We start from the raw sequence: 15,016 nt of genomic DNA on the forward strand, positions 1-15,016 counted from the left end.
GGTGATAATACGTTATGTCATATTTGAGAATCCAGGGTGATACGGGTGGAGGGGGGGAAGGGTGTTCTGGACTTGTGTGTTCATCGGCTTGGGCCCAAGTCCAGGGAGATCTGTCTTCTTTGTCTCGCGGACCAAACTTTTATGGACTCTGCTTCCAGGATTCATGACTGTATATATATTTTATAGCCTTAAATATAATTTAGTGCACATCAATTTGAATAAAGCTTTCTTCGCGAATGTTGGAGTAGACCTGTCAAGGAGTATCATTTTTCTGTAAGTTATTTTTAATAAAATTGCTTGCTCTAAAGAAAAACAGCTTTTTAGTATTTTATAAGTCATTTTTTCTCGAAATTTATAAATTTTATCAAAAGATAAGATACTTATAAAAATGTGTAACTTTTGGAGTAGTCCAACTTTTCTTTGAAGCTTTTTCTTTTGAAATTAATAGTTCTTTTACTTCAATACTCTATGTATCTTATCGGGTGGAGCGCGCACCTTTCCGCTGCCTGGCAGGGTTTATGCTCCACTTTTTTTCACTGGCTCTTTGCGTATCGCGTTATCTTTACGCGTAAAAGATACATACAAATTAATTACGAAGCTTGCCTTTACAATATTATTCCCAGAATATCGGCGACGTTCACGCTAGCTGCCGACACTTTCTGCTCTAGAATACAATTAATCCTGCTCGATGGACCATGTTTGGCTGTGGACTATAAATTTTAATATAAACATTTATAGACCCAAAGAAAATCCGGATATACCCATTCGAACTGCATTATAAGGTCTTTATACCTTTATTTCTTTTTATTCTCAATGACTGTTATGTTCTTTTTGGCTGGTGCCTAAAATTTGATAACAAGCATGGTTCGTAGTAAATTTGTAGTACACTTTGTTATTTGGGAATGTCAAGAGTTTAGAACTGATGGCGTTACTATCACTGTGTACTTCCACCCCCTTTGCCTCGCGTTAAATATTTCAAGACAAATAATGAATTTCCTTACTTGTGTTATAAGACTATTGCCTCTTTTTTGTATTTAGTTTGAAATTGTAATTGAATCATGAAAAGTTAGATCATGAAAGTTAGATAAAAATCAATACTTTTTGTTTGATTTTGAAATATTTGACTCGGTTTCTAACTTTTTTACCTGAGGTTGTACGATAAAACTGACGGTAATGTAGGTTACATCTGGTACGTGGCTTCAAGAGCTGAAACTTTTGTACATTTAAAACTACTTTTACAGCAGAAATATGCAAAAGAAAGCTTACCGTAAGCATCTTCGTCCGGATCTCCACTGTAATATTCTAAAACAGTTCTGTAGACGATGTAGCCCAGTTGTTGATACATTTTTATTGCAACTATGTTGCTGACTCTTACAAAAAGGTCCACAAAGTATGCTTGTTTCCTGGAAAATAAAAATACAAAATTAATAGTTATGAACAAAATTATAATATAACCTGATAGCAAAATTCATATAAATTAGAAAAATATAAACTCCAAGAAATAGAAAGACCAAATTTACAGAGACAAAATATAAACATCTCCATTCAAAATAGAAATTAAAATACCAAAATAATAAAACAGGAAAGAAAAATAAGGCTACTTCCAAATACCCTACGTATTCTTTTCTTTCTCTCGTTCTTCTCTATTTCTATCTTTAAACAGAAAATTGTTACAAAAATTTGAGAACGTTTTAATGTCACGGTGAGTCCTATGAGAGTGGTTAACTAAAAATCATTTTTAACTGCTTGTACCCACGGCCAACTTAATTAATAGTATGCGTGGCCATGGTCAAAGTGGGTACACCTCCCGTGGTAATAAATTAGCATACATAAGATCGGTAGGCTAAGGAAAGAGAGAGAGGGAAAGAGAAAGAGGGCAAACATAATACATTAGAGTCGCAAGACAATGACCACGTTAAAACACATAAAATGTTGATAATTAGTGGAGCGTGTCAGCCTTCTTCCCCGCCTGAACACTCATGCCAATTCCTAACTTTCCTACCATTCAGATAATTTCGAGTTTCAAAGCAACTGAAAAATATTTATTAATAATACAGATTGTTATTAAACATTAAAATCTTAAGTAGGTAAAATATTATGGAGATAAAATAATTAAATTAGTACGAATACGAATCATTGATCGGTATCTCGGCAATCGATATCCTTGATTGGAATTTTGGAACAACCCATTCGGCACTGTTTACCTCTTGATCACGACTTCTATGGAAGAATCTATTAATTAATTATAATAGAACCTAATAAACTAAATGATCAAAATCCATCTACACATTATTACTATGCATATCTAAAAAAATTATGAGAAACTGCAAAAGCAATAATGAAGACTTTAATTATTGTTGAAAATAATGAATTAAACTTACAGTCATTTGGATATTTTTCGCCCGGGTAATCGAGTTATCCACTAAAACCACAGATCAATAAACAACATTGCAGCTGCTCTGCAGAATTGTCGCGGCGTTTATAATCGCTCTTAAGGTTTAAGTCCGATAAACAGAAGCCCAGCGAAGGGAGGGTTTTGACATGTGAAGTCGACAAACGCATTAAATAGAAGTCCGATAACGGGGACTATGTGCAATCCTTCTGCGGGGGGCAATCTACTCAACCAACCAAAAGCCGTTTTGTATAAACGATTCAGAAGGGAGCAGTCGAATGGATGGAAAAAATTGTGAATACCTGTGGGTCTAAAACCGCGACGCAGTGTGTCGGGAGTGACAGGCGAAGTGTGAAGTGTAGAGTGTCCCGTGTTCTACTTCAGGAGTCCCATTACCCTTACGGTAAACAACATATTAGAATGAGAGTCCAATTTAGAATCGAAGAGTTGTTGAGAATTTTAATTTAAAAATTTCACTTAAATAAATGAATAAATTTATTTATTTAATCGTTTATTTCGCCCACTGACTTGTCCCGCTTGACGGTCCAGTGGTAGTACATAAGGATAAAATAATATTTTTAAAGGACATATTTAAATAACAATTGTGCAAACTTCATTTATATTCTTTAATAATCTATGAATAGAATAACAGAAAAGGTACCTCCTCGAATACAAGATTCAGCGATCTCACAAGTAAAAACTTCACAGTATAATTAAAAACTTAGTGGATTGTATAATAAGTTAAACGTTTATAAAATAAATGCCTAAGTAAGGACCGGACCGGACATGTACCTTTTCGTAAGAACTCTCACGCGTCTCTGCTCTCCAATTGAAATCAAAATCCTACATACATTCTATCAGATGGCACCACTCACATTAAGCGCCACAATCATTGAAAATTTAAAATTACAAGTTCGCTTCGCGATAATTAGGGTTCATCCTTAATTGATTGCCTGTGTTCCTCCGGCATACCGTATCAACCCCACACTTCACTTCTTGGTACGTAACACGGCCTTTGTCAAACTCTATCGTCAATAAAATAAACCGTTTGTTACGATACTTTCTCGTGATCGGCCTTGTCTGTGACATAGAGGTCCACAGTGGTGTTAAACCCAAAACGAGGTTTAAAATCACATTTAGAAGACAATTATGCCACGATTTTAGACTCTTTTTTTAGAAAATTCAGGACTAAATTTTCGTTTTTTATTTAATTTATATGTTAATGCAAACAGCATAATAAGACAATTTTTTTAATGGGATGTTTTACCTAGTCGACAAAAATTTTCTTATACTTCAACTCGCTTGAATTCAATGCACAGATGTATAAATAAGAAAAAATTGCATGTTTATAAAGCTTGTAAAGAAAAACAAACTGTAATTAAAAATGGTCGACGTTAAGGAATATTTGTTTTCACAGTATATTTCTGCTCTAAAATGGCTTGCTTTTATCGTTTGTACGATATGCGGCCATCATAATAATTCAAGACTGAATGTTATTAATTAATTCTAGAATCAAATTATATGAACAAAAGTACATTTCAGACATATTTGTTTATTTTATAAACAGATTATATTTAAATATGCACATTTTAGGTGTTTTAGGCGAAACTAATTCTATTTTGTTCCACTGTTTTGTTAAAAAATGTTTCTGAATAGAACATTTCAAAGATTTCTGCTCAACACATATAAATCCGCGCCATGATTTGTAATTCTCGATCACCTCATGGTTTTACTCGTCATCCTGTAAACGTTGAATTCCCTGCGTAAAGACGCGTGTAACCCTATAAGTGATGTAAGAAATTTTATTTAAAATCACATTGTGTTATGAGCCTATAGAGCCCCCTGAAAAGCGAGTGTCCAAAAGCCTTTTATCAAAATGATGTGAGAACATCCTATGCAGTTAATGTTTTTTGATAATGTAAAGTTCCTCAAAGGCCAGCTCATATTTAACCTTAGTTTTGAGGTATTAAATCTTGCTTTGCTTCTTTCACTTCTTAATTTCTGTTGAGAGGCGGGGTTTTGGTTTTTTTTCATGATTTTGCGTTACGAAGATTAACATTTATAACACTTTGCAACTTAATTGTTGATAATTGAAGGTATCACGGATTCTATTGTTGTTGATACGGTTGTAGATGAAAATATATGATTGATGCGGGTCCGATTTCTTTAAGTTGTGATTGGCTATTTTGTATGGCGCAAGATTTGAAAGTAGTTCGTTCCTAATTGGTCTGTAGTTTTTTGGTTTGGACAAGTTGCCTTTTTTCGGTAGGAGTATAGTGTGTCCTAACGCCAACCACTGTTCAGCCAAACTGTTGATTCTTCCTGACCCACCTCTCCATCTTTTGTATTCTCGTCCTTGCGTCGGCTAACACCCGTATATTTTCTACTATATGCTGCTTGATTGTCAGCTCCTTTCACTCATTCACTGTGTGATTGAAGGTCCTCAGTTCTTGAGCTAACTTCCAAAACCTTTCGTGAAGAGTCTACCAGATACTATGTAGTCAATCACATACTCAACACGGGACGCATTCTGTCTTGGCCATCCAATCTTCTTGTTTAGTAGATGCATTCGTTTTTAATCTTTTGATCCATCGTCAGTTTAAGCCTTCGACTTGAATCGACCAAAGCTCTCGCAGCACCATAAACTCAATAAATGATGGTCCAGAGGTCCGACTCCTCCGAGATATTCTCACAAAGGGAGGCATCCTATTCAGCCAGTTCTTGGGGCTTAGGAGGAACTTGCACATAAATGTTCCTCCTTGTCCTGAAACTACCATCATCTCTCAAAATGTGCGTGCTTCACGCGGTTGGTCTCAATGCCGCTTCCTCATCTTCGTCTGTAGCTTGTTCAAGTAGCGGTTGGGCAAGCGCTCCGCGCACATATCCAGTTTTCAAGATGCAGGCAAGTTGATTTTGCACTGACTGATGCGAAACGTGCTGAAACCACTTATAAAGCCCGTCTTCTAACAATTCTCTTAGCTCATCTACAGTACAAATCCAAGATCGAGAATACCAACTTCTTGAAGGATATAAAGAACACGAAGTCGAAGTAGAGGAAGTCGAAGAAGAGGAAGACGAAGAATTAGAAGTAGAATGAACTGACGAATAGGAAGATAAAGAAGGCAAGGAAAAGCATAATAGTGAGGAAAATAATAACTTAAGGAAGTAATTAACACAGAAACTTAATTAAGTATTCTATATTCGTCACAACTAAACATATAAAGTATACATATTAATAGTATATTACACGCTATAATACCTTAAATCTTTGATTAAAATAATCGCAATTTAAATAGTTCCTAATATTATTCTATTATTTTTATTCTATTATTCAGTGTTTAGTGAAAAGTAAGCTTAAAGCGTTTAAAACTGATTTAGGGTCTCATGATATTTTTCCAAATATTTCAAAACTATACATATAAAGTTTATAGACTATGTTAAACGCATTGAGAGAAAAATAAGACTATATGTTTCGTTAAACTATTGATATGGGGACTACTTGTTATTTAAATAGTTCGTTATACATTTAAATTTAATTTTTAGAGAACGTTTAGCTCTTAAATGTCTTGATAGAGGGCGTTGGAACCAGGATCAATCCTCAAAATGGAATTGCCTCATCTGTAATGTTGCAGGTTTTATCTGCAAATTACTTTGCATATGTTTTTTGTTTCATTTCTTTGTAAACAGCTTTTCCCCTCTTGGAGGAAATATCCATTAAAACAAACCATTGAGGCTCGCACGAGTGCCAACTTTTCTTATTTCTTTTAATGTTTTCTTTATTTTTTCTGGAATGTTTTATATTTGTATTTTTTGTAAAACACACTCTTATATGCTTTTTATAGGGAGAAAGAGTAAGTCACTCTTGTTAATTCTTTTAGGGTTTTTGTTTGATTCTTTTAATGAAATTCACTGAGTTTCGAGTACGAGAGGAGGATGGAAGAGAGAGTGGTTCTTCCCTGGAGCATCATTTTTCATCAAGGATCAACGCTACGATCAACGAGAAAGCGAGGCCGGCTAAAGTCGCACAGGTGCAGGCGCAACCGTAGGTTCACCGGGGGTTGAATGTCGATGAGATTCGCGCATTTCAAATCCTGTACCTGGGGTGATTCAAATCTCACCGTTGAGGATTCGTCGCAGCACCACTATCACCATCTCTTGGGCAGTAGGGTCTCGAAATCTCCCTTCATACGCCATGACACTGTGACACGCAGAAGACACATCTCGTCCACCTGCGCAGGAGGGGAGAAATTGGGCGGCCTGCGTGCTACCGAGACGAGCGAACTCGTTGTCTTTTATCGTTCGAGCCTCATGAGAGGAAGAGTATTTTGAAGTTTTGTGTCTTCAGTATTTGCCACAGAGTGGTTAATCGTTGGATTTATTTACTATTTTTTGAGATCTCAACTTGGAATTGCGGAAGCTGGGAGTTCGCTCAACAACTTGTGGTAAAGGTGGGCGGCTTTAATAGTTTTATTTTTGTTTTTCTCTCTGTCAGTAATCTCAGCTCTCATATTTATTCGAAATTTTGTTTGTACTCCAAATGGCGTCAATGGACGCGGAGAAAATCGGTAACGTTCTGTTCGCTCCAGGGCGGAATTTATTCTAGTATAAAATTGTATTCGTGTTTGCTATTTTAAAATTTGAAGTAATGTTTCAGTTGAGGTGCTGGCAAGCCTTGGCTAATCAAGGGTGGCAATTCTCTTTTCTCCTGTTGACACCTCGGAGTGTTTTTTCTTCTTCTTGGTTGTAGTTGTAATTAGAATAAACTTTATTCGTCATTTATTTCACACCGACTATAAACAGTGGTTTTTTTATTTAGAGACTTCTCAAATCTATTTTCTGTAATTAGGATTTTCAGGTACCTACGCCACTTTCCCAAAATAATGGACTTAAGCATTTAAAAAAAAAATTGTTTAAAAATAATTCGTAAGGATTATAAGGATTATCAGTGTTTCTATAGAATAAAATCATTTTCTTTCAGGGCGGCAAACGTGATGTTTTTTTCTGGCGCCTTTTAAAAATAAATTAAGAGCCCTTGGGGATAATTTTTCTTTAAAGTTTTGTTTTGTCTATGTAAATGAAATGAAGAATTTAGAATTTTGGTTTTAGATTTTATTCTATACATACTAGAATTAAATATTTTTTAAATAATTAGAGCCCATTGCTTTGTTAAATAAAATCCTTTTTTGGAATAAAAAATTGGTTAGTTTCAATATTCATGCTGAAAAACGTTTTTTTGTGGATGCTCGGGTTAAAATAAAGTATCCGTCTTACACAAAAACTATTGAAATTATTGAATTTTTCCCTGCAATTATTGTTTTTATGCATAGCAGGATTATGTTTTGATTATTTAAAGAAATACGTAATTCTAGTCTTTGTGCAGTCAAATGAGGTAATTAAATTTATATACACAGTCTGTTACATAAGAGCGTAGTCACTGTTACATGTAAAAAAAATCGTAGTGATCTATTTCTTTTTCTATGACACACAGGACACGCGTGATTGTGTGCACGCGCGTGTTTGCGATTGTATGTGTGTTTATGGAATGATGCAAGAAAAAAATTTCAATAATTCTTACCTTCATCGACAGAAATTGCTCATCTGTTCTGTGATGTAGCGGTCGTTTTGTGTGCCTTCTTAAAATCAACAAATGCTGCATACGCTGAATCGTATTTCTACCGAAATTTCAGGGGTAACAAATCGACACGCGCAGAATCGGCTATTTCCGAAAGTTTCGGTAGCGTGCACTGCATCAACTCCTCACGGCTCTGTCTGTCCATGTTCACTCACTGGAGTGACAAAGTGTTCACAATTGTCGGGACGCTTGACCACGTTTGATATTCTCGAGGTAAAAACTAAGGTTATGTACGCTCGATTGCTCGATGTATTATACGAGGTGTGTTCAAAAAATAAAGTGACTTTATGGTTTTCTCAAAAAATATTCGTTTATTCCTCAATATTTATGTTGTCCCCTTCAAAGTAATCCCCCTCAGATATAATACACTTGCGCTAACGCTTTTTTTAATCATCGAAGCACTTCTGATAATCATTTTGTGTTATAACCTTGAGTTCTTTCAGCGATGCAGTTTTTATCTCCGCAATCGTTAAAAATCGATGTCCTTTCATGGGTTTCTTCACAATTTTGGGAAAAGAAAAAAGTCACTGGGGGCCAAATCCGGTGAATATGGAGGCTGAGGCATGACTGTGGTGCTGTTCTTGGTCGGAAAATCTTTCACAAGCAACGATGAATGAGCAGGTGCATTATCGTGTTGCAAAAGCCACGAATTGTTTTTCCAAAGTTCCGGACGTTTTTTGCGTATCGCTTCTCGCAAACGGCGCTTAACTTGAAGGTAATACTCCTTATTGACTGTACGACCTTGTGGTAAGAATTCCTGATGCACTACGCTACGGTAATCAAAGAAGACATTGAACGAAACCTTCAAATTTGACCGAACTTTGCGTGCTTTTTTCGGTCTTGGAGACTCAGGATGCTTCCACTGAGACGATTGGGATTTAGTTTCGACGTCATAACCATGTACCTACGATTCATCCCCAGTTATAACCCTTTTGAGAAAATCAGGATAATTATTGACTTCATTCAAAATCTCCTGAGCGATGGTCATGCGATGGATCTTTTGATCAAAATTAAGCAGTTCTGGAACAAACTTCGCTGACACACGTCTCATGCCCAAAACGTCCGAAAAGATAGCATGACATGAGCCAACCGATATGCCAACATCTTCGGCAACTTCTCTGATGGTAATTCGGCGATTTTTCAACACCATTTTTTCCACTGCTTGAACGTTTTTATTTGTTGTTGACGTGCTGGGACGTCCAGGGCGAGGTTCGTCTTCGACATCCTCTCGGCCTTCTTGGAACAGCTTGTACCACTTATACACATTTTTCTTACTCAGAGTAGACTCACCGTATGCAACTGTCAACATTTCAAGAGTTTTAGAGCACTGGATTCCATTTTTCACACAAAATTTAATGCAAACTCTTTGCTCCATTTTTTTCGAAAGAAGAAAATCGTTGAGCACACCAAACCCTTCTAACCTTTTACGCCTTTGCCAGAAAAATAACACGAGCTATATAGTTAAAACTGTGAACATATGATCGTGACGAGTGTACCAACACAACAAAACAAAAAATTTAAAACTTGAATGTACGTAACCCGCGAAAATTGAAAAGTCACCTTACTTTTTGAACACACCTCGTACTTGATAAAGCATTTGAATCGACTCGACGCTTTGCGCATGCGCTGCAAAACAGATTCCTGTTCTTGGCGCAAGAGCGCTTGCGTACCAAACGGCAATGTTGATTTTGCCGTCCACGTATGGCAATATCCCCCACCCCATCAATCGCCCATTAGAGCCTATGCTACCAACCTTCCAGGAATGACACGGAAAACGTGCCTCCTTGGCACAAAATTCTTTATACTTCAATAGTTTGTATTATTTATATTTTTAAATTAAAGTTGAAACGAAATGTTTCGAATGAAACTTTCAATAATAAATACGAAATACCAGTGGATGCTGTGACTCATTTCACAAATATTTACTAACAAGAATCAGAAGTGTCTTGCAAGTGTATTTTCACGTATTAGGGATAATTGTCTATTATTTATGTTTATTTTTCTTATTTTGAGGAAAACAATTTAATTTTGTATTTATTGTTGAAATTTTAGCTTCCAACAGTTTTTTTCCTTCTTTAATTAAAAAACGTAAATACTAGAAACTATTAAACAATAAAGAATTTTAATAAAATGCACAATTGTCCGAACAAGTGATAATAAAAATACGATAGTTTTTATTGAAAATGAGGAATAAATAATCATCAAATGGCATAATTAAATTAAATCTTTTTGAGAAATGGAATAAACAAGCATTTTGATCAATAAAATAGGAAATAAAATAACAATAAGTACGGCTTCATGATTTTGCTCAAAAAACCTCTGTCATGTACCTTTAATTGAGAAGAGTATTAATTTAAACAACACAAAAGCAGACCTAAAGGTCCCCTTGTAAGTATAAGGCCATCCTAATCACTGTAAAGAGATTGCGCGAATTATATCTGCCATCTATTTCCAAACGTTTGTAAGCTTTCGGATTTTTTAAACTCAATTTTGAATTTATTATAATCTTTTTTTCATATTTAAAAGCACTATGTATTTTTGTCGACAGAAAAACCATCATCTAAAAAACTAATTCTATAAATATCAAATTTTTGCCAATGCACCGAGAAAAAAGATTACTGGAATCAAGAACTGTAGTATTAAATTCGTTCAATCAAATATTTCTTTGATCAAAAGAAAATTTTCTTATAACAAGAATATTGTTTTTCTTTTGAAGAATATTATTTTCAAAGAAAAGAAAACTTTTTCTTTGTCAACAAATATTTGATAAGTATTACATTTCTTTCATTCAAGTAATATTTTTTCTCCGTGTGCAGTGAATTAGTGTTCTTCGTAAGGTACGATATTATGAAACTATATGGACGATATGAGTTTTTCATTGGTATATATTATACGTTTCGTAAAACTACTGGCTAAGCGCTAACCCTGCTCCTTTTTAAATTAATATGTGCATAATATAGGCACACGGCGGACCTTATTATACGACAGGATACCGGCAGGATGCCAGCACTCTGTGCTGACATACCTGAGTGCGTAATGAACCGCATATGGACTCGAATCTGTCTGACATTCTGTTGTTACGGAGTGCAAACTTACCAGCAGAATTCGTGCTGTTATTGTGCGAAAATATGAAACATGCAAAAATAAGAAAGGAGACATTATATACTCAGGTTTATTAAAAACTCCAAAGGAAACCTTCAGAACCTTAGAAGAGACCAATAATAATGTAAAAAGCCACATCACCACCCTACCAACTATCCCTATCATTTCTTATATGTATATAGCCATTAACGGCAACCATATTGTCATTGATTTTTGCAGAAAGTCAGGTTTCACTTAGGGCAATTATATTATAGGTATTTCTATGTAAGTAAGCATGCAGTAAGTCAATGCGCAATTGAAGTGAGTCGATATTAATATGGCAGTTGTTGACATCTGAATATTTAAACTGGTCACAAACTTCACTACCTGCACAGGAAGGATTAATCAGAGGGCTTTGAGACGACTTTGTAGGTCGTCACGCAGTAATTGGTGCAAGATATTCTGCACCAAGTATCTTTAATAACCGATCTTTGACTTTGTTCTTTACAAAGACCATCTCCCTGCCATACACATTTATATGAATGCTATTTTGCTTGCTCTCGCAACATTTTGAGAAGGTTATGTGTAGTCGACGACAGGTATTCATTGATTTAGACACAATATCTTGGAATTCCATTACAAACATAAGTTGAATACAAAGTTTTCTTCTTTGTCGTCTCCGATATCATTTCAGCCTCTGGTAGCTTTGCCGAAATTCATTCAACAACAGATCTTCAGGGTGGAGTTTAGGATACATAAGTTGAGCACTTAAGATTTCAGGTGGAAACAATTTGACATTCAGAGTTGTGGAGATTAAGCACAACGAATTTTGCCAGTTTTCCCCTTCCTTCTCAGGTAGTACAGAGATTACAAGGCTATCTCCATATTGACGAGCTACCGTTACGGTAACTCTTTGAATAAATTTACTTTGTCTATCCTGTAAAACTATAATATTCCTACGTAAATCATTGTTTCCAGTATTCAGTGCTATTACCTGATTTTTTAATTCAGTATACTGCTTGGTGATAGTCCCGAGCCTCTGATTGTTGAACTCCAGCTGATGTTGTAATTCTGGAAGCCATTTTACATTGCCTTTAATCCCATGAAAATCAGTTAATAGCTTATTATTATTATGTTGAAGTTTTTAACATTGTACTTCTGTTAACATCAGAGTCGAAATCAAGCTACTAGAAGCAATTGAGCGGAAAATTTTGAATAATGCTCTTATGAGCCAGTCTTTAAATTGTTTCAAAGGATGTTTGGCTCTATGAGTGTTAATGAAGACTAATTTTAAAAGGTATAATAAAGATTACGTTAAAAAATTATTTTGTATTGTTAATTCCGAAAACATTCTGAGTCACCTAAATATTACCCATCAGTGCCAATTTATAAAATTTCCAAAAATTTATTTATTCTGCTTGAATGAGAGAAACTTTTTTATATAAAGAATACTACAGTACAAGATTTGACAAGATTGTTCGCGTCTTTGAGGCACGTCGAATGACATATTGACGAACCTTCTATGACCTCTATGATCTAGCAATAACAATTAATAAATCTAAAAAATATAATCTTTTTAATATTACGAAAGCTTATTAATATTGGTAATACAACTACAGCGTATATCGAAAAAATTTAACATTTTTCTTTCATTTCTGGCTGCCCGACCAATAGAAATCTCAGAATATTCACTGAAGATTCTCAGGCTCTGACAAGTTTCAGATAAATTCTCCACAGGCACTCAGGTAGATATTTTCTAAGTTCCAGTTAGCTCGTATAAATGGTATGCAGCCTTAAAAATGCGCGCACTTTACAGTAGAGTTAATCTTAAACACGAAAATGTACGTGGAAAGACGGTCAGTTACCGCTGAACGCGTTTAGTGAGCCCCACTCGGTCGAGGCGAAAGCCACATGAGTCAAAGCGGCCAATGGGATGAAACTTCGGTCCCCGCCGTGGAGACCTCCACCTCCATCTAGAGCTCGCTGAGGTGGAAAGGATCCCATCAAAGCCAGATCACGAGAGCGATCAGGCCTACCAGCAGCCCAGCGCCGGGTTCTCGGCTGCAAATATCATTCAAGTTCTTAGAGTGTTTCCTGAGCGTCCACCAATCCTCTGGTTGGCACTCAGTACAAACAAATATCTACCAGTCTGCTGGTAGGTCATCATTCCTCTCCGTTAGCTCGCTAACACTTCCTTCCATCTTCCACCAGCTTCCCATTAAGCTCTCCTTCCGATTCCATTCTTTTGCACATTCCATTTAAAAGCTAAAAAGTAAGTTAAGAGTTTCTTTCAATTCCGCTACGACACGTCTAGGCATCGAACAGGAACATATTCCTTTTTTATTTTGCTTGTTTTTTGTTTATAGTACTAGATTCACTGTATTTCTTTTGAATTTTTTAGTGTTTCGGGATTCGGGTAATCGCTCTGATAACGCCCGACGGCGCAGGGGCCACATGTGCAACATACGGCAACATAAGTCTAAGGGCGCCATATCCGGGGAATTCGTACAGCATCTACGGGCCGAGGCGGAAGGCGTGGACCAACAGTGGGCGAGTACGGAGTTGAGAAATAATCGCGAAAATGTGGCGGTTAAAAAATATAAAGCACCATTATCGCCGCGATCGGAAGCACAGTGTGTAAGGGTATCCCGCTCCCCGCTAAGTATATTTTCATTCCCGAGAGAGAACGCGAAGATCTAACAAGGCATTTTTGTTTTGGGGTAATAAGCAATTTCAACTCTGAAGTATCATGCAAAGATGATAAAAATAATATACGGTCCGCTGCGAATCCGGAATCAATGTTTACGCCGTTCATTATTGTCACCGGCACTTTGAAGTAAATCGACAACCTCCTATCAGAATACACATAGTATAGATTAGAAGCATTGATTATTATTATCATAAACTATGTACTAGATATGATCGACGCCAAATACGCGGGTAGTTCAATAAGTCCTTAGAATGAAGTATAAAAACAATTTTTTTGGGTAAATTTTTTTTTATTTTTCAACTTAATCTCCTTGGAGCTCTATACACTTGGTCAATCGCTTTTCAAGTTTTTTTAATCCTTCAGAAAAGTGCGTTTTCGGAAGTTCCTCAAAATAAGCACTTACAGAGGCAATGACGTCTTCGTTGTCTGGAAATCTATGTCCACCGAGCCATTTTTTCAAGTTTGGAAATAAGAAAAAGTCACTGGGGGCTAAATCTGGTGAATACGGTGGGTGTTCGACCAATTCGAATTTTAGTTCTTCAATTTTAGCAATTGAAACGAAGCATGTGTGAACTCTGGCGTTGTCGTGATAAAAGAGAATTTTTTTCTCGCCAAATGTGGTCGTTTTTTTTTTTATTTCTTCTTTCAGCTGCTCTAATAATGATGCATAATATTCACCAGTGATTGTTTTACCCTTTTCCAAGTAGTCAATAAGTATAATTCCACGTGCATCTCAAAAAACTGTAGCCACAACCTTACCAGCTGACTTTACGGTCTTTGCCTTCTTTGGAGGTGGTTCGCCTGTGGAAATCCACTGTTTGGATTGTTCCTTTGTCTCAGAAGTTTAATGGTGTATCCATGTTTCATCCACAGTCACAAATCGACGAAAAAATTCCTCACGATTCCGACTTATGCGCGCCAAAAGAGCCTCAGAGGCGACCACTCTATTGCGTTTATTCTCAGCTGTGAGCAAACGCGGCACCCATCTTGCCGATAGCTTTTTCATGCCTAATTTTTCATGTAGAATTGAAACAACTGCACCTATAGATATCCTTGTGGCCTCAGCTAACTCACGTACTTTTAATCTTCTACTTTTAATCTTCCTGAACGTGGTTCGTCACTTATTGATGTACGACCACGCTTAAATTCATTTACCCAGTTATAAACCGTTACTAAGGCAGGGGCAGATGTGCCATGAACT

General features: G+C 36.2%; 1 protein-coding gene across 1 annotated transcript in view; it reads right to left on the reverse strand.

The window, feature by feature from the left end:
- Positions 1 to 15,016, reverse strand: part of LOC117175582 (N-alpha-acetyltransferase 20) — a gene marked incomplete at its 5' end in the record, with an annotated part of 300,484 nt that overhangs the window by 45,398 nt on the left and 240,070 nt on the right. Inside the window, one exon of the mRNA XM_033365289.1 lies at positions 1,267 to 1,403. Coding sequence (XP_033221180.1) covers positions 1,267 to 1,403 — 137 coding nt within the window. The remainder of the gene's footprint in view (positions 1 to 1,266; positions 1,404 to 15,016) is intronic.

This window comes from Belonocnema kinseyi, chromosome 6, assembly GCF_010883055.1.
Source record: "Belonocnema kinseyi isolate 2016_QV_RU_SX_M_011 chromosome 6, B_treatae_v1, whole genome shotgun sequence".
In the NCBI taxonomy this organism is placed as follows: Eukaryota; Metazoa; Arthropoda; class Insecta; order Hymenoptera; family Cynipidae; genus Belonocnema; species Belonocnema kinseyi.